Here is a 26762-nt window from a genome sequence, read left to right as displayed (position 1 = left end):
AGACAAGGTCCAGTGGTATCGTGGACAGAGCCTCGATTTATCCACCAGTATGTCCGTGAGGGACGACGAGAAGCTCATGCGGCATACGGATGGTACGGGCCGAATCAAAGTGATCATTAAGTCGCGACCGCATTCGTCATGAGAGAGACAATTAGATATCATGTGGAGAGCTTGATACAGCCCGCTGATAAGCGACACGAGTAGAAACGATTTGGCTCACGATTCGACCTCTTGGTTATCTCAAGTTCCAGCAGATCAATACCTTTGTACGAGCCATCGCACCGATGGAGTTGCCCGCATACGCCATCCACTTATGGAAGTAAGACTCCAGAGTTATGCTCATGGGAACAGGAAGAGTTGGGTGGATGCGTATAGAGATGGCACTGGACACAGGCTCTCCCATGAGACACACATCCGTACAAATGGCGAGGTTGAGCGCCATGTCCTCCAGAGTAGCCACCATCTGTTTCTTGCATGAATCACCCACCGTGTCGAACGTCTGCTTGTGGTTGTTTATGAGGCGACTCTTCTAGAGTTACTCAGGACACTGAGAATCGTAGAGTTGGGGCCGAGGCCCATGGCCCATCATACCTGTGTAGCCTGGTTTCTCCCAGTAGCCCCGGGCGACCCCCAGAGGGAATGAGCTGGGTGATATTCTCGTTCAATATAAGGGGGTTGGCGCCGAAGTTCATTTTGGACAAGGGCTCTCGTCAAGTGGATGAGCGTCTGCAAATTGGGTTGTGTATGACAGCCTCTTGCACGCTCCTTGAAAAGATGTGCGCGATTCCTTGCTTGTGTGATCTGATTTGGCATATCACATTGCCCTTAGGTGCCGTAGACAAAATATTGTTCAAACTTCCGTTACTACATTTTACTAAATCTACTTGAACGAACCCAGGCACTTCAAAGTTGCGTCCCCCCCTCCTCTCCGGGAACGCAGCATTGGGAGATTCGGCAATGGGTCGCCGATTACACACCATTGTGGAATGAACACACGATTTCATTTAGAAAGTCGACGAGGCCAATGCCCTGGACTGTCTCCTGGTCTGACAAGAGACATTATCGGTGCGAAATTATTGACGGCATACCCGAGGATGTACACTCTTGCGAGGCTCCATCTCAACCTGGTCACCCTCGTTGAATTATGGATAAGGAAGTAGGGATATCTCCATAGAGAGCGCAAAGGGACCATACAGAGAAGAAGTGTGCCAGACCTAGTGCAAAGGTACCGTACAGAGCAGACATGCCCCAGACCCACCCGACAAATGCAGCGAGAGAAGGCCGCTAGAGCTCGAGATACCACCATGATGAGCACGAGAGTCACCACTTGAGCGAGCTGGGAGGATTTTTGTGGAGAGAGGCGAACAATTACAGTGGAAGGAAGACAATCCTGGCTGATAATGGTCTGCCCATGATGATGCTATGAGACCATTCTGTTGGTCCCTGTGCCGCAGCGGAGGCCCAGGTGGTATTGAATCCTTTCACGTTTAGGGCCATTTGCATGGTACCATCTTGAGCGCATCAGCAACCTTGTCATTCTTGGTATTCTCCTCCCCTTGGACCATTATGCCTACGAGTCGTAGTTAGTATGGGTTTTTCTTTTTTGAATTACGCGTCTTCTGGCCTCTGTGCCGACCTGTTGGTCCTCGATCTGCTTCCTGATTAGCAAAGGATGTAGCTAGCCGTTACCCCTGGTTCAATGCACCTTTCAGTACCGCCCCCAATCTCGAGACCCAAAGAACATACAGCGCGTCAGTAACGTCCTGCGCCGCATCCCTTTTCCTTGGTGGTTTTCTATGGTGCCGTAGACTGTTGACAAGGCTTCAAACACTCCCATTGTTCGAAATGGGCCTTCAAAGCAGGACATCACCATTTCGCGATGTTGCTACTGAACCGCCGACCGAGTAACACGAGCATGGCCTTGATCGTAATCGCCATTATTCTAGGCTTGTTGGGATATCACGGCCTATTCTTTCCTATCACGCCAAAATTCAATATATCTGCCCCTAGATCGAGAGGGTCTGTACCAGCAAACAAAGGGGGCGCCGAAAGTCCCGTACCCATCCCGCCGGAATACGGGATAGTATCTGAGAGCGCGGATGGGAAGCATCACCGAGGGGCATGTTTCGACACAGATAGCGCAGAATATCTTCGTGGCCTCAGAAGCCATGCTGTGGAGTATTGTCCTTCAACGTCAGGGGCCAGTATAACCTGTTTCCACGGCACGACGACTGGTCAAGGCCGCGACTCCTTCTGCATTGCGCGGGATGTAGTGCTCGACGAGGAAACCGGACGCTTTCGCTTGGACTGCGACATCGGGTCCGCTGGTCAGATGAAGCCGTCCGGAGGTATTGCTTTCTTCGACGAGAGGCAGGGACAACTGGAAACGAGCGATGTCTTCGACAAATATTTCCAAATCGGCCGGAAGACGAAAGGGATGCTTCCATCGCCTTTGTCTATCGACGATAGCCAGGCAGAGCAGTCCAATTACACGATCTTGGTCAAGCGGGAGGACACGGCAAATTTCTGGGGCAGCCTCATGGAGATCTTGTCCATGATGTTGAGCGTGGACATACTGCGTATGAGTAGCGACAGCCGCTTGGGAGACTCGATCATCGCAATACCAGCAGACCTACCTAGGACACAAGTGATCATCCTAGATGATTTCCCAGAAGGACCCGTATACGATCTCTGGTCCTTCTTCGCCGGCTCAGCGCCAATACGCTTTGAGGATATCCTAGAGGGCCAAGCCAGAGCAGACGCCCTCTTGTCCGCTCACACGGCGATCGTCGCGCTCCCGGGCGGTAGCAACCCGCTGGCACAGATCGGCGGGGACGACGTATCGGACTGTCGCAACTCAGCCATCGCGAAAACCTTTGCTAGGCGGGTGCTGCAGCATTACCACGTGTCGTATCGTGGAAAACACCTCTTCGGGTCCGTCAAAGTCGTCTTCGTGCAGACAGCCACGCACAAGGTTAAGGACAATATTCATCTCATCAAAGCGCTCCGCAGGGCCTTCCCCGCTCCTAAAGTCATAGCTTATGCGGCCAACTTTGCCGCATTACCCATGGCGGACCAGCTGACCATAGTGCACTCGGCCGATGTCCTCATCGGGGCCCACGGTGCCGAACTGAGCCATATCATGTTCATGCGCGAGGGCCATGGCGCGGTCGTGGAAATCCAGCGGGCGGGGCTGACTCAAACACGATATAGAAATTTGGCTGCTCTGCTAGGGCGGAAGTACTTCCTGGCTGAGGCCGAGGCTGTCCCCATTGATCAGGCGGGAAGCCGGAAAGCGAGTGTGGAGCAGGATCATGGAGGGGCCACACCCAATGCAGTAGAGGTTGAGCTAGCTAGGCGTGATGCGTGGGACAAGGTGGAACTCGTCATCAGTGAAGAGGACTTCGTGGCTCAGGTTGGTCTGGCCATCGAGGCAGTAGCGGGTGGTTCATAGAAGACTGGCATCGCTTAGCGGATAGCATGCCCAATGGTGGGTCTTGCAACCACCATGAGAGCTTTATGTCTGGAAGCTGGACGGACAGAAAATTGTGATGATATAGAGCTGGTTAAAGAAGTAAGTGTATGCTCAAGGGAACTGTCACATAAATCGTTCAACTGGAGTTGCGCCGAGCCGTACCATTGCATATGCGTGAGCCAGCGTGTGTTGAATGTGAATGCTTCGTGTCATTCCTTTGCGCTCTATGAAATCATGACGCCGCCAGATGCGTGCCGTCCCATGCTGAATGCATATTAACCACCCTTATTTGCAGAGCCACCCATGCTTGAGTAACACCTCGAACGAAGAACTGCCTTGAGTCTCATCTTGACTCTTTCCGCGGCGAACCGGTATTGTCCACGTCCGCGAGGGTCGGCGACAGCCCGTTTCAATGCTCCATGTACCTGTGACCTCGCCAATCTCTTTAATCTCTCTGATGCCGGCTTAGGAAAAGCCAGCGCCTTCTCATCACACATAAGCACACCTTGGCTTGGTAGCCGCATAGCTTCGCCAGATCGTGACTTCGGCGACAAGCACATCCCTAGCCCGTAAACCGTATGGAGAAAGCCCTCGTGAAACTGCTTGATTTATATCTCAGATCGTACAATTGCATTCGACCTAGTGGCCCTTGGAGGAGTCCACGATCCTCAGCACAAAGTTGACCACCACCGCGATCAACAGCAGGATGGCCAGCGCCGTGGGGCCAAACCTGTCGTCGAAGCCGGCCTGGCCGCGCACCCTGATGGACCTGGCCCGCCAGTGATAGGTCCGTAACGCATATATCAGAGTGGCGATGGAGACGCCGGTGAAGCAGAAGGCGGAGATCTTGGCGGCCTTGTCGCCGAAGTTAAGCATTCCGACGGCGAGGGCGCCGACGATGACGGCGAAGTTCAGCCATGACAGGAACGTTCGCTCGTTGGCGAAGTAGACTTTGGGCTCGACGCGGGTGGGGAGGGCAATTCGTTTGCCTAGGAGAAACAGATGTCAGCCGATTGCGTGGTGAGCAGTTCCCGAGGGCAGGAAATACCTGGCGCAGTCTGGAGCAAGGGCTGGCTCGACATGACGATGGCTGTCTGGAATGTCGAAGGGTGGGCGACAGCTGTGGCGGGGGTAGAAGTAATTGTTGTCGTAGTTGTTCCACGGATATTAATTTCTACCCGCAGACTCGAGGAAGCACTGCAGGAGGTGGCTGGAGCTGGAGCTGGAGCTGGAGTTGGGACGGAATGCTCCGTCAAAGGTCAATTGACGCAGTTCTAGAGGCTTTGGATGGCCAGCAGTCTTTCGAGTGAGTGACTTGGAGGCAGCGCGGTTAATAAGAGCACGGTTTCCAGGTCGTCGTGAGAGGTTTGGTACGTAATACAGGAGCAGAACAGCAAGGCGAAGGCTCTGTCAGAAGCACCTCAGGCCGGCGCAGCTGCACGATGCAACTCAATCGAGCCCCCAGGTCTGCAGCAAGGGAGGGGAGCAGGGGTCCCACCTACTCCTTCGGGTGCACGTGGGCACGTCCCAGAGGCATGATTCGTGCACTTGGCTTCCTCATCGGTTCTGCATGTAGTGAAAGCGCTATTTGGAGACCAGGATCTCTGCTTCTGGTAGCTACCACTGGAGCTCTTTGTGCATTTGCCAGCATGCTGTACCTATCCATGCTTAGTGGCACAGCATTGCGCACCTTATGTAAGCCCAGCAATGCAAGCAGGCATATTGTTAGTCTCGTTGCTTTGCCAGCCGACAGTTGTTGACTGCAGGGGGGTTATCAGCAGCAACTGCACGGGCCTCTGAGGGGGATTGGAAACGCGGAGGGGGATCCAAACAAAACAGTGGAGCTCCTCCTTTTGGCATCTGAGCCTGTGATTGCCAGCCCGCGAGCCAGCCAGCCTTGTTCAGCCTGCGATATCCAATCCAATACCTGCTAGGCTCAACATCAAGAAAGACAAAAAGCTACACCAAGGTCTCACCCTACTCCCAGCCTTGTCAAACATCCCGTCTGCTTTGAGACATCCCGTCAGTTGCAACCACCATCCCACCACGTACAATCCCACTCGCATGCGCGGTGCTAACTTCAGACGCTCCCAGAAGCTCCTCCTTACCCCTATTCCAACCCTCACCATCCAATCGAAGTCGCAGCCATGTCCGAGAAGAAGCAGGCCACACCGGTTCGTTGATACCTCTGAGCCTGCCTCGGAGCAAGACAAAATCTAACAGCCCTTCGTTGCAGCCCGTTCAGTTGAACAGACTCAAGCAGATCGCCAACGATGTACGTCCTGGCACCGCTGCCATCTGATGACAAGAAGGCGACCATGGCCGCCTCTGCTCGTCTCATGCAACGAAGCTGACGGACTCTTGACAGGCCTGCCAAAGTGCCATCGGCAGCGCAGAGTACTATGACCACGCGAAGACGCCGGAATGGAACTCAACCATCATTGTAAGCCGTCACCGCCCCGCACTCCGCTGATGTTCCCATCACTGACAATCTGCCCACCCCTGGATGTAGAACAACATCCTCCGCGCCGTGATCTCCGAGTCTACCCCCGACAAGGCCGCCGCCCCAGCATACAAGTTCGCCGTCACCAGCACCATCGTGCAGCACCTCGTCCCTACCTCTCAGCTCAACAAGGCCCAGGGCACGTCCACCTCGGCGGGCACATCGACCGAGGAGTCCAAGGAGTCGGCCGCTGCCGCCGAGCCCGCAAGCACGGCCACCGCCACGGACGGCAAGCCCCACGTTGGCCGCCGCGGCATGCACTCCGCGAGCGGTGCCTACTGGAACGAGGAGACGGACGGCATGTGGAGCTACAAGTACGAGGGGGGCGACGCGAAGGGCATGGACGTCGTCATCATGCTGATCTGGGTGTCTCTGTGAGGAATGACCGGCTCATGGCAACCCACAAGAGGTGGTAATGCGTGCACGTGAGGTGATCCTCGCAAGTCCTTAGAGATGCATTGTGAACAGGATATGATTGTGATCTGGTATTGGCTCAAGCTGGTCATCGAGAACGGATTTGTGTTGGATCCAATTAGCCGCTTGCAATGGTTTCTACAAGCTCGGGCGCATTTGGCGAAATTGCAACGGCTCGGTACTATCTAAATGCAATTGCATGCATGCATGGAGTTTCAATACATCAAGGAGGGAAGTTCAACTGAGGCAGAGAGACCAGGACCCAGGCAGAGAACTTTGTTGGACAAGAACCGTTGAGGAGCAGGCATTGAACATTCTATGTTGGATATTGTTGTACAAATATCGTCTGTTCACAAGCTCGGTGTTAGCACAAACTTCCGGTCCTGGTACCGCTACTTAGCCCAGTCAATCTTGTGTGTGACGCTGTGGGACATGTCATCCCATTCATCCCTACCGCCCTCGAGGCCGGTACGACAAAGCCTGCATAGGATACACAGTTTCGTAGGCAGTCAGCATATGTGCTTGCGCCCTTGTTTCCAATCGAGAATATCTGCTCTTCCATTGGATACTTGGTACGGACGTGAGAGGACCCAAACTGAGAGTAGCCAAGGGGCCATTGGCTAGGTTACATCCTCCTTCGCTACACCATGGACAAACACACGGGCCCCAATCTACAGCTCAAGTCAAGGGGAGACGGCACCTGAAGAATATCAAGTTGCCATCTGTCATAGACAGAACAGCCATGTGCCCCCTGTACAGCTTGCAGGGACCACTGACTCCTGAGTATGACCTGATCAACAAATGTATTTCTCCATGTGATAATCTTCTACGGGATAGCCTGCTCTGATTCAACCATGACATTACAAATCATGTATTCAATCATGTTTCATTTGCAATATTCCCGCGAATTCCCGAGTACTTCGCAAGGTTTGGGAATTCCTATACTTCGTAAGGATATGCATGGGGAGGCAGGTCGCGTGTCGTCCCGGGCTTGCTGCGGGTGGCTGAGACTTGCAGCTTAAGCTTCTCGGGAGATCGACCAGTCTATATAACACTTGGGATGGTTGCACAACCTCGACTTGACAGCTACCTCACCTCATTTTGCGGCCTGGCTCTGGAGACACTCGCAGGATACATGCTTTGTTGGCTTCGCAACCCTCAAGAAGACGTCGTGTGTCGGCTCATACGATTCAAAGGCATGTGGAAATGTAAAGCTGCAGGGAGCACTTAGGGTTCGCCCTCGGGACTTTCAGACGAGCGGGCGAAGACGCGACACGTCCTGCGGTTCCAGATTGGCAATACTGTGAAGACGGTTCCGGTTCGTCAATGAATAAGCGTGCATGGGTTGAACAGCGACTCCATCCGGGAACGGGGCGGCATGCAGCCGGGGGCGCGGGGAGAGGACGGCGGGGACTCTTCGGGACTGGGCGATCGAGTGGGCCCATCTCTTGCGTGCTGCTGCTGGAGAGCGGGTCTGGTGACTGGGCTGCTGGGAAAAGTCGCAACACCAGAACACCCAAGCGACCGCAGGCTGGCAATGCTGTCTGGGTGTCAGCGGCCCAGGACCATAACCCAAGACCATGCTGCAGCCTTGTCTCGCCACCACAACGGCCGATCCCTCTGACATTTACTGCGTGCCATGCCAGCCATGCCAGCCGTGCACGACTTGCTTTTCTTGGTGGCACAGATCTCGGTCGTTCGGCTCAGAACCTTGTCCGGTCAACCGCCTATGAACGGCCAGAATGATAAGGTTGGCGGCTCTGCCCAGTCTGTGTAGCACTCCGTACTGGCACGCAAACCGCAAACCACGCCAATTCACCCCTCAACGTCGGCGGTTCCGTCGCCTCGGTTCCGGATGAACCCAATCTCGGCGCCATGCCATGCCATGCCATGCCGTGCCGCTGGCCACGCAATCGACGAACGGATCATGGGCACTTACTAAGTGCAAGTCCTCAGTCTGGACGGCTGGCTTATAATTCAATAATAAGCTTGCGAAGTATAGGCCATGTGATTCTAGAGCGGTCACGCGACACTTTCAACTCTCAGAACCGTTCAAGCCGCTCCAAGCCGCTCGGACAGTCCTGTTTCTTTATGCCCTTGGGTCAACGGCTTACTCGCGAGTCGCGCGCAGTGACAAAGAAAATATCTTGCACCAGGCGGACTAGCAGGCCACACTGCGATGTTAGGCCATCAAATCCCAGCCCTGACACGATCACTGCAGAATCAGACAGACCGACAGACCGCTCGTCCGCCTGTTCAAGGCTCAGACAGCGACAACGACATCGATCAGCCTTGCGAAGCCAATCAAGCTTTTACAGGCTGCTTGGGATCGACTCAGTCATCGCGCCATAGCCTGGATGAAACTTCTCCATCAGGAAACCCGTCTCGACCGGGGAACGGCCTCGCAATGCACTAAGCACCAGCCAAAGACTTGGGAGCAGCTCGCAAATCCGAGGCGTGCGAACGGCGCTCGGCCCGGACTTGCACACACTGCACTGCGTCCTCTGCCTTCTCTGCCTTCTCTGCCTTCTGGAAGACAGGGTCTGGTCCGGCCTGGTCCGATGGAACAGAGACGAACCAGCCTGAACCATGCCCAAATAGCTTGGCGTTCGCCGCGTGGGGGAACCGTCCCTTGGATTTCTTCGTCATTCTGCCCGGTCTACCCCTGAACCCTTACAACGTCGAGCGGACAAACGTCGGCCGCTTCTGCCAGCCAGCCCAGCCTGGCAGCCTTCTGGCGCCGGGATCGTGTGTGCCAGCGCCCACTGCCTCGCCTGGCTACCGCCGAAGTGGAAACGGCGCGAGCGCGGGAGGGCTCGCCCCCAGATGAGAGGTTCCAGTTTTCCCCCCTCACCGTCTTTTCCTCACTGGCTGATCATCACGATGATCAGTGCAAGCTGGGGTTTCCCTTTCGTCACAGCTTTTTCACGAAATACATTGGGGCCAAGATCTGTGCCCTTCATATCTCTCCTACAAGTCTCTTCTGCCCTGACAAGTGTCTCTGTCAACTACCGCGTCCAGAGAAGCAGTGATCTTCAAATTTCCCTGCCTCTCGAGTCTCGCCTTCCTGCGAACAATCTTCCGGGCGCTCCTCGCGGTCTCGGTCCCCTTTATCAGCCCAGCTCGTGCGTCCTGCCTTGTTGGCCTTGCCTGTCGCCCTTGCCGCTCCACTCCCGTTCTTTCTTCATCTTCCTGCAGCGAAGCGAACGGAGCGGATATCACACCACGCCTCGACAGACCCATCGGCCTCGTGGTTCGTTTCTTAACCCAACGCCACCCTCCATCATCTCTTCACCACCTTGTCGTCCCAATTCCAAGATCTTCAACCAACCTACCTCACCTTTGGCATTCCCCTACGAGAATAATTATTCCCTTTTGAGTATCCCTTCCCGCTTTCACCCGCCAATCCTGTAGACAAACAACATCAACTCCCACCCCGGAAGCTTCCCCCGGAGACCCCATGGTCTCGCTAGTGAGGAGACCTCCGTCGAAACCCCAGGAAACCGTTGTCGGTGCGCCTAGCCCCTGACTTGCACACAAGTACATCGCAATACGATATCCTCGCTTGCCCCGGTGTGGTCCAGCCTTGAAATATATATCCACAACGGGACCCCAGATTCCCGTCCCCGCCAGCCAGCAGGAAGCCACTTGGACACTACGTCAGACACAACAACCAACACCCGAAACCGGTCCACACTATAGTCCATCATAACTTCAAGTCATCACGACAACAAGATATTCCTTCGTGATCAATTGAGAGCTTACCTACCGGTATAGCAAACCAACATGAAGGTGGAAAGTGATTATTCACAGGGTCCTGCCTTGACTCAAGGCAGCTCCAAGGGCTTTACGCCGCTCTCCAGACAGAATTCGGGGCTCTTCACCAGAGAAGAACAAGCCTTGGCAAGAAACCCCCACACCGCTAGGAGACTTCCTCAGCGGTCCCGAACAACCCACGAGCACATCCCATTGGGGCCACAGATCTTGACAATCACCCGGCCTCAACCTCAACAGCACGCATCTTCCTCTTACGTGCCGACACAGAGCACGGCTGGCGTCGAGGCCGTCCCTGACGGAGCAAAGGCTCAGGGTGCACTGGTTTCAACTCACGACACTCAGAATGAGAGCGCGGACTCGGTCACTCCGCTCGAAAGCAGCAGGCCATCCCAGCCTCGTAGGCCGAAGCTGGGCCCTCCCCGCCGCTCGTACTCAGTCACGGACTGCGAGCCTGTCCCGCCAGAGCAGCGGCCCTCGTCGGGTGCCTTGACGCTCTCCACGCTCCCCTCTGAGCTCCACTACGCCGTGTTCGACTTCCTGGACCCAATTGACGCGGCGTGCCTAGGACTCACCAACAGCCACTTTTACGCCATCCACCGGCGCATGCACGGGTCCGTGCCGCTGAGCGTGCGGCGTGACGGGCCGAACGAGCTGGAATGGGCGTGGCACCTCGCCAGCAGGCCCATCGCTGGCCCCAGCACCAGCAACTCCAACGCGGCAACGACCAACACGCTGGGCGCGAGCGACAAGGCCAGCCTCGCGGCCATGCGGGTGCGCGGCAAGGGCTTGTGCCGGAAGTGCGGCGTGAGCCGGTGCGAGCTCCACAAGCACATCCGGGAGTGGGTGCCGGAGACGCACGAGTACTGCTCTGTCAGGGACAAGTTCGTGCCCAGGCCCGGGGAGGACGCGCGGGCCCACTGCTACATGAGCAACCCGAGGAACACGACCCGCTGTGGGCGGCATCGTGTGAAGAAACAGTAGAAGATTGTGGGAGGATATACCAATTTCTTTGATTCCCCAGGCGTTATGGTTGGGTATGATGTCGTTCGAAGAGAGATTTGCTCCCATGGGATGAAAGAAGATCACAAAAGGACGGTTCGACAGAGTTGTGGTGGACGTAATTGGCAGATGCATTGTGGATATGACTGCATTGTAGATGAGTAGAGACAGAGACAGCATTAGATGGCATTGTAGATCATACATACCTTTTAGATGCAATGTATACAGCGTACTATTCCTATGAATTAGCATGCCCTGGGTCATCGTATCCTGTGAAATAACCTGTGAAGTATGAGTGCCCAACCATAGTATATAGGACAGGCCTTCTCCAGCCCATGATTTCTATGCAATCTAGTACCCGGCAGACCGTTGAGATCTCAGCGAACTGCATCTATCGAGTCTTCACAATCCAGAGTCGTGCACGCTGTGGTGCCGTTGTGGCCTGGAGATCAACAATCCCAGGCGCTGAGAAGGTGTGTCGCGTGCGACGAAAGCCTCGCCCGCAGATTGGTTGGCCAAGCCTCATTGCCGACAGCTACAATTGGGAAGACTTGACTCGAAAGAAAGGCGCGGCGAGAAACGACGAGTGATTGACCGCGTCTTGCTGCATACGACGTCGTCTGAGTTGCCTCACGTGCATTTGTAGCACACACCAATTGATTCTGGTAGCAGCAATTTCTAGTCTATGCGCAGTTGCCAGGTCTCAGGGCACACAAGGGCAATTCCTGCTTCTGGGGGTTTGTACAACCTCAACCGGGGTAAACCCACCGACCCATCCCATTTCATTCCTCACCATTTTTAGGCCTGGAGGCAGCCACACACCTGCACACCTTAGGAGAGGATCAAACGTGGGGGCGGCCAATGAAGGCGAGGAGGAAGGGGGCGGGGAGGGAAAAAGCAAGCCACAGTGCACGGGCTGGACAAGCAGCCAGAGAGTGAGAGAAAGAGGCCAACTTTCAGGTTCTGGTTTCTCCAGCTTGGAAAGCTTGGAGGTGCGAGGTAAGGATGACGGGTGGGCGGTTGGCGGATGACGCGACTTGCACCATGACATCTTGCCTCCGCGCTCCCCTAATATGCCAATCTACCAACATTCTCACTTTAAATTTTGGGGCAGGGATACGCTTGACCGCGACTTTCTCTCCTAGCACCAAGTAACCAAGCACCCAAGCACCTAAGCACCCGCCCATCACTTAGACTACACGGTAGCTACACGTGCTGGTGCTGGACTTGGAACTGACTGGCCATCGAAATTGAACTGTAAATTCCATCCCTCCCTACCCCGAGGAAAGAGAAAACCCCCTTACCCCGTGTGGGCTCCCTCTCTCGCACATAATATTCTTCTGTGTAGTAACTATCCATTTAATCCTCAATTGACTGGTGATCAACACCTCAGAAGTGCATCCGGTCTCGTCCCTCAAGCTGGTTGACCAAGACCAGTCCTCGACCACTTTTTTGCGCCGACGTCGTGGAGCTTGGTTGAAGCTTGTGACAGCACCGCAGTGACGTCTGTGTGGTCATCTAGTCGCCTCTCCCACACACTACATTCAGGCACAGTACGTGACACCAGTCGATTGGACAGAAACACGCTTCTGACAGGCAAACGAGCAGGATCAAGGCCACGAGCCGTCGAGCACTAAAGATCCGGCAGTCCACAGACTAAACTCGCCCGGCATCGTGCGACAGCTACCCTCAAGGTGGTTGCCCGTTATCCCTCAAGAGACTCTCGAGACCCACACAACGGAGTACACCCACTCGCCCACCTTTGTTGTAGAAGCACGCCGAATCACCCACCCTTTCCATCCAACGACACCCCCCTCCCACGACTCGACCTATCCACCCATCCTTCTTTGCCCTTCTGCTTGAGCGTGGAGCGTGGGGACTTGTGTTTATGCCGCAACAGCACCGCACATAAACAAAGCAGTTTTCCACAGCACGGCTCACAGTCCGCTTGCAGCATCTGCACCAGGGCCACAACCATATCCCCACAACCAGAACCATGTCGTCACCCAGCGCAGCCGGCGGTAGCAAGCGCAAGCGGGCTGCCGCCGCCGCTGCATCCTCGCCCGACCTCGCCGACTCCAAGAGCCTACAGTCCGCCATGGACGCCCAGCTCCAAGCCGAGTCCCGCGATGCTTCCGGCGAGGAGGGCGACACCACCGCCCCAGAGTCCTCCGGCGCACCCTCACAAGGCCACCGCAAGGCCGACTCAACCAGCTCACAACACCCGCCCAGCAAGCGCCAACGGGGCAACAACTCCTCAGAAAAGACCGCCGAGGCCTCTCTCGACCCCGGCGAGCCCAGTGACACTACCGAGGCCAGCGTCGACATCGCCGACCGTGTCTCCAGGAGAAGCACACTGAGGGGCAAGGCGGCCGCCAACAATGCTGCGAGCAAGAAGGACGAGGAGCGCATGCCGCCCCCGCCCATCGGCAAGCTCACACACCCCGTGGGCTACAAGACGAACCCGCCGCCTGCTGGAAGGCCTGTGAGGGTCTATGCCGACGGCGTGTTTGACCTGTTCCATCTCGGGTGCGTAATTCCCACTCCATGCCATGTACGAAATGAATTCAGCTGACAACACTCCCAACATACAGGCACATGCGCCAGCTCGAGCAGGCCAAGAAAGCTTTCCCCGATGTGCAACTCCTCGTGGGAGTGACCGGCGACGAGGAGACGCACAAGCGGAAGGGCCTGACGGTGCTCTCGGGCAAGGAGCGCGCCGAGACAGTGCGCCACTGCAAGTGGGTGGACGAGGTGATCGAGAACTGCCCCTGGATCGTGACCCCGGAGTTCCTAGCGGAGCACGAGATCGACTACGTCGCGCACGACGACCTGCCCTACGGGGCCGACGAGGGCGACGATATCTACGCGCCGATCAAGAAGGAGGGCAAGTTCCTGGTGACGCAACGGACGGAGGGTGTGAGCACGACCGGGATCATCACAAAGTAAGAAAGGCCCGCCACACTCATTGCAATGACAACCACTTTTGACTAACCGCCACCCCCAACAAACAGGATCGTCCGTGACTACGAGAAGTACATAGCTCGCCAGCTCAAGCGCGGCACCTCGCGCCAGGAGCTCAACGTGAGCTGGCTCAAGAAGCACGAGCTCGAGCTCAAGCGGCACGTGCAGGACCTGCGCGATAACATCCGCTCCAACTGGTCGACCACCGGCCAGGAGCTCGGCAAGGAGTTCCGCCAGTTCTGGCCCGCCAGCCGGCCCCAGAGCCCCGCGCCGCAGATGCTGGGCTCCTCGTCCGCTGCCGCCCCAGCCTTCACCGCCAACGGCGGCGGCGACATCCCCTCGAGCCCGTCCATGTCGACCCTGGGCCCTAGGTCGCCCGGTGCCGACGGCAGGACGCAGAATGATTTCATCACCGGGTATACCCTTGGGTTGATAGGTGGTGTGCGTGGCTGGGTGAGTGTAACTGTCATTTCTCAGTCCAAATCACTTCCGATCTGTGCCCTTAATTCTGTTTTGTGTGAGTACACGAGGCTGACAGTCGACAGATGACCAAAAGCCGGAGGAACCTCCGCCAGGAGGACAGCCGCCCGCCGAGCGACGAGGACTCAGAGGAGGAGACGCGCGGGCGCAAGGGCGCGTCGGCTGCTAACGCGGCCACCCCCGCGACGCCTGCGTAGATGGATAGACGAATAGGCTGGCTCAGCCTCACTTTGGGAAAACAGGAGGCACGACCAGGACGCTGCGCGAATTAAGATAAAAAGGAGGCAGTAATATGTGAACGACATAGACTGAATTGACTGACCTGCACAAGGGGCCGGGGGTACACGGGGGGTGGGGGTTACAAAAAAACAAGATAACGGTACCAGAATGTCGGGTGGTGGTTTAGAATGAATGGCGTTCTAGGGACGTGCTTGAAATGATCTGGGGGCCCTTTTTTTCTCTCTCGCGCTGTAGCAGCATGTAGCGTTTCCCCTAAAGCATTACCTACATCACCTCGTCTCATGCTGTCCGAACTGTCCTTTTGAATAGTCTTGTGCGTGACCCAAACGTTCAAAATGAAAGATCTTCTACGCGATCTACTGCCCGGGCCTTGTAAGAGTGTATGCAGAGGAAATGGGAATCGAGGATCCATCTCACTCAAATGGGGGGTTTTGGATAGCAGATCTAGCGTCTACCTTCTTCCCTTGTTCCAGCCAGCAACCATGCCGTCCTTCCGTAGATTTCCAACGCCGGTGCTGCAAGTATGGCCACATTGTCTTGATGCAGGCAAAGCCAAAGGGGCCGTCAGTCCGACCCCTTCTCTAGAAGCAAGTTTCTTCCGCAGGTCAACGCCAGGCTTTTGGACCATCCCCCACCACCCACACAAAGAAAGCACCACTACTTTCGCCTGCCCACACTCGCGACCGCAACCTACTCGCACCCACCCCACACGACGAAGACACACCCCTTCAGATCTCGACATCGATGTCCAGATCCAGAGACCCGATGATATCATCGTCCGTCAGCGCCCGGTGGATTTTGGGCACGCCGCCCTTGCCGTTCGCCGCGGCCTCCTGCTGCTCGCGCAGCTTCGCCACGTGCGGCGGCACGGGGTTCTGCGCGCCCAGCTTGGGGGTGCCGTTCGCAGGGGTGCTGGCGCCGCTGCCGGCCGTCGAGTTGAGCACGTTGTTGCCGCCGCCGCCGCCGCCGTCCCGGGCCCCGGCCGCGAACTTCTTCCTCGCCCCCGCGCGGCGGGACGACGGATCACCGCCGTCCGTGTCGTCGCCGCCCTTGTCCGTGAGGACCTCCCGCGCCTTGCGCCGCTCCGCTATCTGCGCCTCGCGCACCTGCTTCGCGTTGAGCTGTCGGTTGAGGCGGTTCTTCTCGGCCAGGCGGTCCTGCTGCGTCGGGCCGCTGGGCTTTACCGGGCTCGCCTTCTTCAGTGTGGTTGAGAAGGCTAGGCGAGGGGCCGGCATCTTATCCAGGTTCTCCTGCAGTTCGTCCGCGAGCGTGTCGTTGCCATGCCTGCGGGCTTCGGCGATCTCCTGCTCGAGTCTTGCCCTCTCGGCGCCGCTGAACTTATCTCTCAGTAGGGTCTGGCGCTTGAGCTTCTCTGACAGCTCCTCGTCGGTCCAGCTACGGTTGAGGAGTCTATTGATGTCGTCGACCTTTTGCGCCAGCTCTGGCTTCTTGGGAATTGTTATACCGTCCTTTCCGCAGACGATTTGATAGCGGTTCCATTCGGCCTATTATCCGTTAAACACTGTGTGTTAAACCCCAAAGATGGGGATAGGCTTACTTCAGTGAAGGGGCTCTCAGAGCAAGCGATGTAGGGCCATTCCTTCTCAGCCTTGCCATGCGCACCGATCACATATTGATCTGTGACAATGGTCTTATGCTGCTCATTCTCAACAGCGTATGGTCGACCCGTGGTGACGCCTTGTAATCCGTTAGCTGTAAGATGGTGTTCTGAATAATTCCACAACTTACCTTTGATGACTGCCATTCGGTACACGGGCTGTCTCGTGTTAGGGTCAGGCCCGATGTGAATGCGTATGTAGCAGCCCTTCACCGTCTCCTCGAAACCTGGCCAGAAGTTGAGCTTGGCAAAGCGGGTGCGACTGAGGCGGCATCTCTCAATGTCTCGAAGTTCGGAAGGCAGAGCTCTCTCCGGAGTCTTTGATCTCTTCTTGGTCGCTCCAGCCCACTCGACGTCGCTATCGTCGGAATGGCGGCTGCGGCTGCGGCTTGAGCCGCTCCGGTATGAAGGCGATCGGCGGTCTCGGCGTCGCTCTTCGTCCTTGCGACGGCGATCCTGCTTCTCCGCTCGTGCACGCTTGAGGTTATCGAGGGCTGTAGGGAGCGCTTTGGTGGTCTTCGACGTGGTGCGAGGTCGGGACGTCTTACGCTGGCCCTCCTCAAGCTCGGCGGCGCCAGCCTTGCGCTTCTTCTGCTTCTCTCCCTGCTCTGTGTTCTGAACCATCTGCCTCAACGTGGCCAGGGTCTTGGCCCGATTCCTCTCCGCGTGTCTCTCCTCAAGGATCCTCTCTCGCTCGAACTCTCGCATGGCCATGATCTCTTCCTTTTCTTCGTAGCTCTTGTAGAGTCCTTCGACCGGGTACCTGTTCTCGCCTTCGTCGGGTTCCTTGCCCTGGGCCGCATCGGACTCCGCATCAGAGTCGGATTCATCCATTGGCACCGATGATTGCGAGCGAGGAGTACCTGGATCGGAGCTGAGAGGAAGCGACGGGTTAGCGTCGCTGAGCATATGGCAGGTGAGTTGCGAGCGGCAGTGACGCAGCCTAGATGGGAGGGATGGCGAGAGTTGAGGACAAGACTGGGAACTCACGCTTCACCCTCATCTTCGGAGTCAGCTTTGTTGCGTCCCTGGGACTTTTTTGCCGGCGTCTTCTTTGTCGCGGGGCTCCGTGGAGATGAGCGCTCCGCAGGCTGGGCGCTCTCTGATCGCTCAGGACTGCGGCTGCGGCTTTGACTCCGGCTCTGACTCCGGCCACGACTGCGACTGCGGCTGCGACCTCGGCTACCCGCATCGGATGCTTCATCAGAGGATCCATCGCCACCGCCTGCGAGGGCGAGCAGCATGTCATCGGGGTCTCCAAAGTCGGACATGTTTGCGGTGTCAGTATCAGGTGTTGATCTGGCAGGTTGTTCGGCTGGGAGCAGGTCGGACTGTTCGAAAGCTAAGTGTCAACAGGTCGGTTCGCGAATGTCGGGATACGGCGGACGTTGGGACTGTTGAGCTGCGTGGCTAGAAAGAAAGAAGAAAGTATTGCTAGAGGAGCGGATTAGAGATGGAGGCGCTTTATAAAGCCATGTATGAATATTCAGGTGACCTCGCCGAATGGACGACCTATTGAGGTGCAAAAATTCACAATAGATTCGACGAGGCAAGAAGGAGTAAGGAAACGGTCAGAGAGCTGCCATTCTACACGCAGCCTCACCCATTGTCTCCTGGCAGGGGTGGGGCCATTCATGTCCTGACCAATCACCAGTCCACGTTGCGGGAAGCAGCCAGCTCCATTCCAGAACCCTTACGGCCAGCGCGTACCCTCCCAAACTGCCCATTGTCAGACTAAGCGGCGGCTTCATCTTGGTCGACCATAGGTTGGCAACGCGATCAGTGTTCATCACTCTCACAAATGATGCCGGCTTTCTTGGAAATGGCCATTCTCGAAAATTGGTCAAAACTCCCTGAGAATCTCATCGAAAATACCGACACCCTTGAGCCCCAGACCTGTCCCTACGCCCACAAAATCAGCACCCACAGCTTGCATCCTCTTGTACCCATCAGGGTCCAAAACTCCACCCACGCCAATGACCTGTATATGAGCCAGCGGCCTTCCCGCCTCGTCCAACATCCTCCGGATGGTCCTCACGTTACCCAGGGCCAGGGGATGTAGTGGTGCTCCGGCCATCCCGCCGATACCCAGTGCAGGTAGCGCAGGGTCGCTGGATGTCTGGACTCCCGGGTCGGCGAGGACCAGACATGAGCCGAGGGTGTTTGTTGCTGTAATGAACGAGACCGGGCACACGCCGTCTGGGTCGTGCTGGGCTGAGGACTTGAGGGCGGAGAAGAGCTCCGCGTACTCAGCTGCATGAGTGTAGGGTGGGGTCTTCAGACCAAACGGGATGCGTGGGATGTCTGGCTTTGACACAAGCTCCTGCAAGGCTACCAAGTAGGAGTTCAGAGATTCGCCGTTGTAGGCCGGTGGTGGCTTGTCCGGTATATTTGGACAGCTGAGGTTGATCTCCATGGCTAGAGGAAAGGGAACCTGTCTCTGCTGGCGCGCGATCAGTAAGTAACATTGGACGACCTCCTCCGGGCTGCCAGTGACTGAGACAATGAAGCCTTTGCCTGGTCGAGCAGAGGGCACCTCTGCTATTTGCCCTATGAATCCGAGGTAGGTTTGCAGTGTGAGTGGGCTATATCCCAGTGTATTGAGACTTGCGTTCTCATGGCCCTTCAACTTGGTACGGTCTTGTTCTGAGTGGTGGGTGGCAGCATCGAATAGGGTGAATTGATGCTTTGATGGGTCATGTGCAAAGCCTGAGATGAGAGAGGTCCGAGTAGTTACAGCACCGGTATTGGGGCATTCGTAGAGAGCCTTGAGGTCTTCAAGACTGGTCGCCCAAGGGTTCGCCGAGTTGACAAGGCACGGACTGATTTCGAGACGCGGAGGTAAAGAAGACCCCATGACTTCTGGTGGTATATTATAGGGTCTCACCAGTTCAGCTTCTTACAGGATATAAACGTCTTTAATGGACAAACTTTGCAGAGGAGTTAGCGATCGTATTGTAGAAACTCACGTTTAAATGGTAGAGGTTGTCCTTGCAAGCTACAGTACACGGCGGGGTCCGGCATGATAAGATAAGCAGACTAAGGTGCAAAGAGTAGGTCTCCATTCCCGACAGGAGTGACCGAATTTGAGGGCTTCACCATTGACGTCGTAGGCTGCAAAGTCTTGTGTTGACTTACTATCTGCGGTTGTCTCTGCTGACACTTCAAACATTCCCTTCCATAGCAATGTAATCAGCGCGACACGCCTAAAACAGGTCATCTATAGCCTTGTCGGCGTCCTTCCCGATCAACTCCCTCATGCCCTGGACGAACAATCAGTACCGAAATGCATGATATATACGTTGAGATCATACCTTGGGCATGACAGGCTGGCCGTCTTCTCCCTTGACGTAACGGAATGGCATCTCGGTGCTCTCATGCTCGTTAATTTTTAAGTCAGGGTGGTCAACGTAGGGAATGTCCTTTAGCGGGACTGTTCGCAAGTCAGCATACCTCAGGGTCGAGGAAGATTCAAGCACTGACTCTGTTGCTGGATCACCGTTCGTGTCACCCGCACAGCCGTGTCGGTGGTCATCTGGACGGGGCCAAGTCGTCGTCCCGGGAAGCCTTTCTTCCTCAACTCGGAGGTCCGATCTATTCACGCTCAATATGCACTCTTGCAACATTTTTACACATAGCACAAGCGGTTTGAGAAATACCTCGTGGAGGATCATCGCCTTTTCCGCTCATGATCATTAGAATCAAGTTACACATGCAGGGCTGGAGTGTCAATCCCACCTAGAATTCCACCAAACAGGAACGTGCCAAACTCTTCAGCATCCTCAGGCGACAGATCCTTCTCTGCTGCGGGGTCAAGAAGGCAAACTGTGTTCTTGGTCGCAGCGTAGATATTCTCGACGCTATTTTGGGTGGCTTTGAAGGTCGAGATGGCCTTTAGAGACTCGGGAACCTTGAAGCCGTCCGGCAGAGACGAGAGGGTGAAGCTGCTTCCCGCTTCCTGAGACTCCTCAGCGATGGCAATGTACTCCAGCTCAGACCAGGGGCCAAGCTCTGGATCAAGATGCTCGACGATGTAGACCTTGCCGCCGACATTGGGTGCCATTGTCGACCTCGACCTCACGACTCTTGTATAATTGATATAACAGGCAAGCTTTTCCGGGGTGATTGAGGAATAAAAATGAGGTTGGAACAGAATTTTATAGAATCGAGACTCAAGAAGCGCGCGCTTTAGAAATCTTGGGAAGGCGATAGTGACGAAGGTGGTGTATATGAATTTTAACTACTCTGCCCACATGCCCAGATGTGTTGGGCCAGGAGCAATCCACTCACTTTAGCGTCCGTCCTTGGCATTCTGAGTTCTTGCACCTACCTATCCAGGTAGTCTGCAGTACCCCAGGAACAGGAACGGAGGCAGCTGAAACGGTTCGCCAGCTTTACACAGGGATCACACAACCTCGGAAGTTGGCGCGAATTTGGGCCCTCTCTCTATCCCTTCGCTACTTACCTCAGTAGAAAAACCTACGAAATACCTCGAGAGGAGCCTCCAGGGTGTCAGGAGACAATAGCCCCTGGGCTCTTTCTATCGCAAGTAACTGGCCCTGTGCTGAGTGCTTGGAATTCTCAGGGCCTGGACAACCTTTCTATTTGCGTAGATGCCTTGTATATTGTGCTCCAGACCGGTATTCGGCTTGCTTCTGATCGAGGACGAGTCTGCATTTGGGGTTCAATAGGCAGACAATGTGCTACTTTGGGAGATGACCCGGTTAGGCCATAGAATCAGGAATTAGCATCGACACATAGTCTACAAAAGACATATATGCGCCCAAGACTCAGTGAATGACTCAATGATTCACCTGGAAACCACTGCCCTGTGTGCTCCGTTGAGAATCCTGATCCGTGATGTTTCATGCGCATCCTAGAGCTAAGATTGCTGCAGCACACAGGTCTACGCGGCACCTGGGTAGCCACCTTCGACCTCCAAAATAGCAGTTTGGGGTCCATAAATTGTTCTGGACTGCGTAGGTCGGGCCCCCTGCAAGGCCACGCCAGCTCCCGAACACCCCCTGCTCGGGAGCCTCAAACACTCGAGTCCCTGCTACCGCATTTGCGGAGTGAGATCTGTCACCACAGACGGTAATAGAACCCGACCCGACTGCAGTCGATCTCTCGAAACCATCCAACAACCTTCCAACCTACAACACCTATCGAACTCTCGATTTCTTTGCGCCCCGGCAATCTTCTTCCTATCTGTACCCTTGAATCCCGCCCTGCCAATGCGTTCGAAGGCGCACAAAGCCTAGTAGCAAAGCCGCCCTCCCTCCTCCCTGGACCCGCTTGGGTCAGCCTTCCACCCGGAAGAGCCATCATGGCTTTCCTCACGCAGCTGAGGGTGCCATCAGTGGCAGCCCTCCTCGCTGCAATAGCATTGCCATGGCTAGATACAGTCAGCGCACAGAAGAGCGCGGCGGACTACTTCGTCCACGCACTGCCCGGCGCTCCCGCGACCCCCTTCATCAAGATGCATGCTGGGTAAGTCTCAGGGCCCCGCCTAGCACCCTTTGAGTGAATCACGTCGCTGACCTGCCCTTGTTCTTGTTAGACACATCGAAGTAACACCGGAGCACAATGGAAACCTTTTCTTCTGGCATTACCAGAACCAACACATCGCTAATAGACAACGGACGGTCATCTGGCTAAATGGCGGCCCCGGGTGTAGCTCCGAGGACGGCGGCCTGATGGAGATTGGCCCCTATCGGTTGAAGGACGACAAGACTTTGGTACTGAACGATGGATCATGGCACGAGTTTGCGAACCTGCTCTTCGTCGATAACCCTGTCGGCACCGGGTTCAGCTATGTTGACACCGACTCATACGTCACCGAGCTCGATCAGATGGCCGACCAATTTGTCACGTTTCTTGAGAAATGGTTCGCCCTTTTCCCTGAGTACGAACAAGATGATGTAAGACAACGTGCGGTCCGTAACAATTTCATCAGAGGAGAGGCTGATTTGTCTAGATCTATATCGCCGGTGAATCCTACGCTGGACAGCATATCCCTTACATTGCGAAGCACATGCTTGAACGAAACAAGAAACCTGGTATCGCACACCAGTGGGCCTTGAAGGGCCTCCTGATCGGCAATGGATGGATCTCCCCGCCAGAACAATACGAAGCGTATCTTGATTTCGCGTACGAGAAGGGCATCGTCAAGAAGGGCAGCGAGACGGCCAAGAAGATCGAGGTGCAGCATAGAATCTGCCAGAAAGACCTTGCCGTCGACAGCAACAAGGTCGATCATGCGTCCTGCGAAAATATCCTGCAGGACATCTTGCAGTACACAACCACTGGCGGATCTGATGGAAAACAAAATTGTGTCAACATGTACGATGTGCGACTTACAGACACCTACCCCTCGTGCGGTATGAACTGGCCGCCGGACTTGGTGCATGTGACCCCTTATCTGCGCAGGAAGGACGTCGTAGAGGCCCTCCACATCGACCAGGCCAAAAACACGGGCTGGTCAGAGTGCAGTGGATCCGTGGGCAGTCACTTCAAGGCATCTAATTCGGTTCCGGCTATCAAATTTCTCCCGGACATCCTGAAAGAGGTTCCTATACTTTTGTTTTCTGGCGCGGAGGACCTGATCTGCAACCACCTTGGCACCGAGGCCTTTATTGGCAACATGGAGTGGAACGGCGGAAAGGGCTTCGAGCTGTCGCCCGGCACGTGGGCCCCACGCAGGGAGTGGACCTTCGAGGGAAAGGTCGCGGGCTTTTGGCAGGAGGCACGGAACCTGACATACGTCCTATTTTACAACAGCTCCCACATGGTGCCCTTCGACGTTTCGCGCCAGTCGCGGGACATGCTGGACCGTTTCATGGGCGTGGACATCAGCAGCATCGGCGGCAAGCCCACGGACTCTTATCTGGACGGCGAAAAACTGCCCGAGACATCTGTCGGCGGCACGGCTGGCAACAGCACCGCGTCGCAGGAGGCTGAGAAGGAGAAGCTCGAGGCAGCCAAGTGGTCAGCTTACCAACGGTCAGGCGAGATCATCTTGGTGATCGTGTCGGTGGCAGCCGCAGCTTGGGGATACTTCGTCTGGAAGGAGCGTCGGAAGAGGAAGGGCATGGGATACCTTGGTCTCTCTCAGGGCAGCTCCATTGGCCTGCAGACCAGCCAGAGGCGGGACTTCCGCAGCCGAGGGGCAACGAACGCTCGGGATCTCGAGGCTGCTGACTTTGACGAGGCGGAACTAGATGATCTCCATGTCGAGTCGCCTACAGTAGAGGGCCACGAAGAGGGTGTCCTAGGGACCGAGAGGAGGTACAGCCTGGGCGGTGACAGTGACGATGAGAGCTCCAGCGGGGCGAAGAAGGAGGCCAGCGGGAAGAGGGCGCGTTAAATCCTGACTTGAGCATGGGGATTCGAAGGCTGTGTTGAGACGGGGGTAACGTTAAAGTCCAAGGACAATCAGAGCGAAACACAAATATATAGGCGAGCATGGAGTTAACATGCTGCCGGGTTCAGAAAGGAAGTGGATTTGTCACGGCGCACAGCGATCTCAGTAGTCACGGGGACTGTTTTCCCTAGGTTGGTTAATTCTATAAAATGCATTCTCAGTATTCTGAATCCAAGCAGGCGGGCTGTTACGTTGCCTCTGCCTTCACTTTCTGTTTTATGACTCTACATCAGGAATCCATGACCCGAATCTCCTCAAGTCTTCTCCTCAAGTGATAAGGTCGACCATATCTGGACCACCATCTGGAACCTCGTATGTTCGCACCCGCTCCGTGCTTATGCCATTACTAGGGCCCCATAGTTCCCGGCTGGTACGGTCGTGACGTTCAAATTACCGAGATCGAGGCCTGAATTGCCTCTGATAGGAGTCTGATACAGACAAGCCGCTCGATTATGATTTTCGCAGTCGAGAACACCCACCCTGACAGGACAACTCACTCCTTTGACCAGCGTGGCCAGCGTGGCCAGCGTGGCCCGCGTGGCCCGCGTCTTGGGTGAGTGGGTATACATGCATTCATGGTCTTGCAACATTTTTCCGGACATCCCAAACAGGACAAACCCGCCCCGCTCAGAACTGGGCCACGTTGTTCAGGATGGTGACCTCCTCGCCGGGCTTGAAGGGCGGGAGCCCGATGTAGGGGCAGTCGGAGCAGCGGAACGCGTCGCCCAGGGCGCAGCTGCCGCAGCTGCCCGTCTTGCCCTGCACCGTGAAGTCGAGCTCGTTGAGGTCCTCCGACTTGAGCTTCAGCGTGTTCAGGTCTCGGTCCGCCTTTTCGCGCCGCGCCTTGTCCTGCGCCTCGATGCGCTCCGCCAGGCCGCACGTGCAGTCCTTGCAGGCGCGGCGCTTCTTGCCGGGCTCGGGCTTGCACTCTGGGGCTGTTGCGTGGTTGCGTTAGCATGTGGGTGATATATGTGTATAAGAGAGAGGGGTGGGGTGGGGTGAGTGTCCAAGAACATACGCATTTGCACAGGTCGGTTCAAGTCCTCCTCTGTCATGAGCTCATCCTCGTCGATCAACTCGTCGTCATCATCGAATTCGTCGCCAAAGTCGAAGCCAACGCCCGCGACAGGCTTCACCGCGGGAGGCACCATATCTAGCGTCTTTGGCTGTCCAGCAACATCAATTGTAACCTTGTCCACCGCCGGTCCGGCAGAGCTGTGCACGTTGCCATTTCCGTTCTTCTGCTGCGACTCCGCTGGCGTTGTCTTCTTCTTCCCGAACCGCAGCGGCACGACGACCTCCTCTTCTTCAACCTTCTCGTAGCCGCCGTCCTTGTGCACCAGCCCCGCGAGCACCGCCTCCCTTGTCTCTGGGGTGTCGAACCTGCCGTCCTGGGTCTTGAGCGAGGCGCCGGACTTCATGGCGGCCACGAGTGAAGCGAAGACCTCGCGCGAAAGCAGGCCGGACGCCTCGGCGTGCCTGGCGCCGTCGGAGCCTGTCAGGAGCAGGACGAGGTCGTAGGTGGCGGCGGGGAGGGTGACGAGGCCGGCATAGAGGCGGTCGAGCATCTGCAGGTCGGTGGTGTCGCGGTCGAAGGTGGGGAGGGCGCTAGTGCCTTGTGCAGCTATGGAGGGCGGCGCGAGGAGGAGGGCGCGGTGTGTTGTTGTGGCGGTGATGACATTCTTCTTGGTGGGGGCGGGGTTGAAGTCGGCGGCGAAGTCGAAGTCTGGAGTGTTGTCTATTGTGACGAGCGAGGGAGACATTTTGCTTGTAGTTTCGCCGTTCAAGGTGGACTGGCAAGTAAGGAAAAGGTTGTGTGTCGGATATTGACGCTGAAGGGCAAAGGTGGTCGGTGTGAGGAAGAATCAAATAATAGGGAAAGGAAGGGTTGGGCTGTAAACGTAATTCCGCCAAGGTACTTTTTGGCGGAGATGCGTTCTTCAGGGCCTAGAAGCGAGTGCAAGTGTTATCAGAGTAGACTTGTCGCACTGTATGACTGCAGTAGACCCTGCGAAGACCCTGCGATTTGTGGGCGGATACAGTGCATGGCCGAATCAGCGCAATGACGATTACCAAGGCTCAGCCATGAATTTTGCTGCTGAACAATCAGTCTGCTGGGCTTTCCGATATCGGCCATTTCTATCTCCCATATGCCGTTTATCTACAGCTGGCAGGCATAGAAAGGGACCACATAACCAACCACGCCTAGATAGATACAGACCGTGACAGATTATCCTACGACAAGTGGAAGCCTATCTTGTAGCAGAATTCTCCCTGTATGATATTAGGCCATGCGCAGACTACAGACTATTAGGATCCAGCGAGCGTTAGTCCATGGGTCATCTCAACATGATTTTCCACCACGTAGCAGATATTACCACGTACTTGAGTAAATATCGAATTCGAGCCACGGAAACTGAGTGGGCATTAGTATTAGTATTAGCAATAAACTGAGTTTGTGTGTGACAGAAATCACTTTGTTACCACTCCGCACATCCTATCAAAAGGGCCAGCCTCGTGATGCAGTCGGCACAACCATTCAAGCAGAGAAACGAGCGTGACAGTCTCCTCTGTTCAGGCTCCTGAGTCGTTGGCCAAGGGAAGCAGACTCTTCCGCTGTCAATGCTCGTTCATATCAGTCACTCTCTGTTAAGCGACAGTCTCGAAGCTCACGGCTGAGGATCTCCTCGAGTGCCACATAGGACTCCCGCAGTCTCGTAACTAATGGCCTTGTCCTTTGAGCATCTCCGTTCCCACAGTTCTCTTCTACACAACCAGAATCTGAGGGGTAAAGTTAGAAACCCTAGCTAGGTCAATATAAGGTCCAAACCCATGCTCAGAGGCGTGGGTGCATCCATTTTCCTCTGTG

General features: G+C 55.7%; 11 protein-coding genes across 11 annotated transcripts; 5 read left to right on the top strand and 6 right to left on the bottom strand.

Annotated features, from left to right (window-relative positions):
• Positions 1-1879: 1879 nt before the first annotated feature.
• On the top strand, positions 1880-3454 carry J7T55_009330 (DUF563 domain-containing protein; the record flags this gene model as incomplete). Its single annotated transcript, XM_053134646.1, has 1 exon — positions 1880-3454. The coding sequence occupies one exon, from the start codon at positions 1880-1882 to the stop codon at positions 3452-3454; it is 1575 nt and encodes a 524-aa protein (XP_052987529.1).
• Positions 3455-4114: 660 nt separating this feature from the next.
• J7T55_009329 (uncharacterized protein) lies at positions 4115-4557 on the bottom strand (the record flags this gene model as incomplete). The annotated part of the gene is made up of 2 exons (XM_053134644.1): positions 4115-4464; positions 4524-4557. 2 exons carry the CDS (start codon positions 4555-4557, stop codon positions 4115-4117), a joined length of 384 nt encoding a protein of 127 aa, XP_052987528.1.
• Positions 4558-5622: 1065 nt separating this feature from the next.
• On the top strand, positions 5623-6356 carry J7T55_009328 (dynein light chain; the record flags this gene model as incomplete). Its single annotated transcript, XM_053134643.1, has 4 exons — positions 5623-5649; positions 5712-5750; positions 5844-5918; positions 5988-6356. The coding sequence occupies 4 exons, from the start codon at positions 5623-5625 to the stop codon at positions 6354-6356; spliced, it is 510 nt and encodes a 169-aa protein (XP_052987527.1).
• A 2448-nt stretch (positions 6357-8804) lies between these two features.
• On the bottom strand, positions 8805-9041 carry J7T55_009327 (uncharacterized protein; the record flags this gene model as incomplete). The annotated part of the gene is made up of 1 exon (XM_053134642.1): positions 8805-9041. The coding sequence occupies one exon, from the start codon at positions 9039-9041 to the stop codon at positions 8805-8807; it is 237 nt and encodes a 78-aa protein (XP_052987526.1).
• A 1137-nt stretch (positions 9042-10178) lies between these two features.
• Positions 10179-11150, top strand: J7T55_009326 (uncharacterized protein; the record flags this gene model as incomplete). The annotated part of the gene is made up of 1 exon (XM_053134641.1): positions 10179-11150. The coding sequence occupies one exon, from the start codon at positions 10179-10181 to the stop codon at positions 11148-11150; it is 972 nt and encodes a 323-aa protein (XP_052987525.1).
• A 2014-nt stretch (positions 11151-13164) lies between these two features.
• On the top strand, positions 13165-14809 carry J7T55_009325 (uncharacterized protein; the record flags this gene model as incomplete). Its single annotated transcript, XM_053134640.1, has 4 exons — positions 13165-13697; positions 13763-14113; positions 14183-14585; positions 14678-14809. The coding sequence occupies 4 exons, from the start codon at positions 13165-13167 to the stop codon at positions 14807-14809; spliced, it is 1419 nt and encodes a 472-aa protein (XP_052987524.1).
• A 771-nt stretch (positions 14810-15580) lies between these two features.
• J7T55_009324 (uncharacterized protein) lies at positions 15581-17741 on the bottom strand (the record flags this gene model as incomplete). The annotated part of the gene is made up of 4 exons (XM_053134639.1): positions 15581-16357; positions 16411-16550; positions 16602-17344; positions 17461-17741. 4 exons carry the CDS (start codon positions 17739-17741, stop codon positions 15581-15583), a joined length of 1941 nt encoding a protein of 646 aa, XP_052987523.1.
• A 572-nt stretch (positions 17742-18313) lies between these two features.
• J7T55_009323 (dihydroorotate oxidase) lies at positions 18314-19327 on the bottom strand (the record flags this gene model as incomplete). The annotated part of the gene is made up of 1 exon (XM_053134638.1): positions 18314-19327. The coding sequence occupies one exon, from the start codon at positions 19325-19327 to the stop codon at positions 18314-18316; it is 1014 nt and encodes a 337-aa protein (XP_052987522.1).
• A 349-nt stretch (positions 19328-19676) lies between these two features.
• J7T55_009322 (uncharacterized protein) lies at positions 19677-20533 on the bottom strand (the record flags this gene model as incomplete). The annotated part of the gene is made up of 4 exons (XM_053134637.1): positions 19677-19733; positions 19785-19903; positions 19954-20064; positions 20209-20533. 4 exons carry the CDS (start codon positions 20531-20533, stop codon positions 19677-19679), a joined length of 612 nt encoding a protein of 203 aa, XP_052987521.1.
• A 1263-nt stretch (positions 20534-21796) lies between these two features.
• J7T55_009321 (uncharacterized protein) lies at positions 21797-23836 on the top strand (the record flags this gene model as incomplete). Its single annotated transcript, XM_053134636.1, has 3 exons — positions 21797-21960; positions 22031-22391; positions 22448-23836. 3 exons carry the CDS (start codon positions 21797-21799, stop codon positions 23834-23836), a joined length of 1914 nt encoding a protein of 637 aa, XP_052987520.1.
• A 684-nt stretch (positions 23837-24520) lies between these two features.
• Positions 24521-25656, bottom strand: J7T55_009320 (uncharacterized protein; the record flags this gene model as incomplete). Its single annotated transcript, XM_053134635.1, has 2 exons — positions 24521-24828; positions 24912-25656. The coding sequence occupies 2 exons, from the start codon at positions 25654-25656 to the stop codon at positions 24521-24523; spliced, it is 1053 nt and encodes a 350-aa protein (XP_052987519.1).
• Positions 25657-26762: the final 1106 nt, after the last annotated feature.

Source organism: Diaporthe amygdali (assembly GCF_026229845.1).
Source record: "Diaporthe amygdali strain CAA958 chromosome Unknown NODE_47_length_302777_cov_65_667284, whole genome shotgun sequence".
In the NCBI taxonomy this organism is placed as follows: domain Eukaryota; kingdom Fungi; phylum Ascomycota; class Sordariomycetes; order Diaporthales; family Diaporthaceae; genus Diaporthe; species Diaporthe amygdali.
Note: the sequence above shows the minus strand (reverse complement) of the source record. Positions and strands in the feature narration are given on the sequence as shown.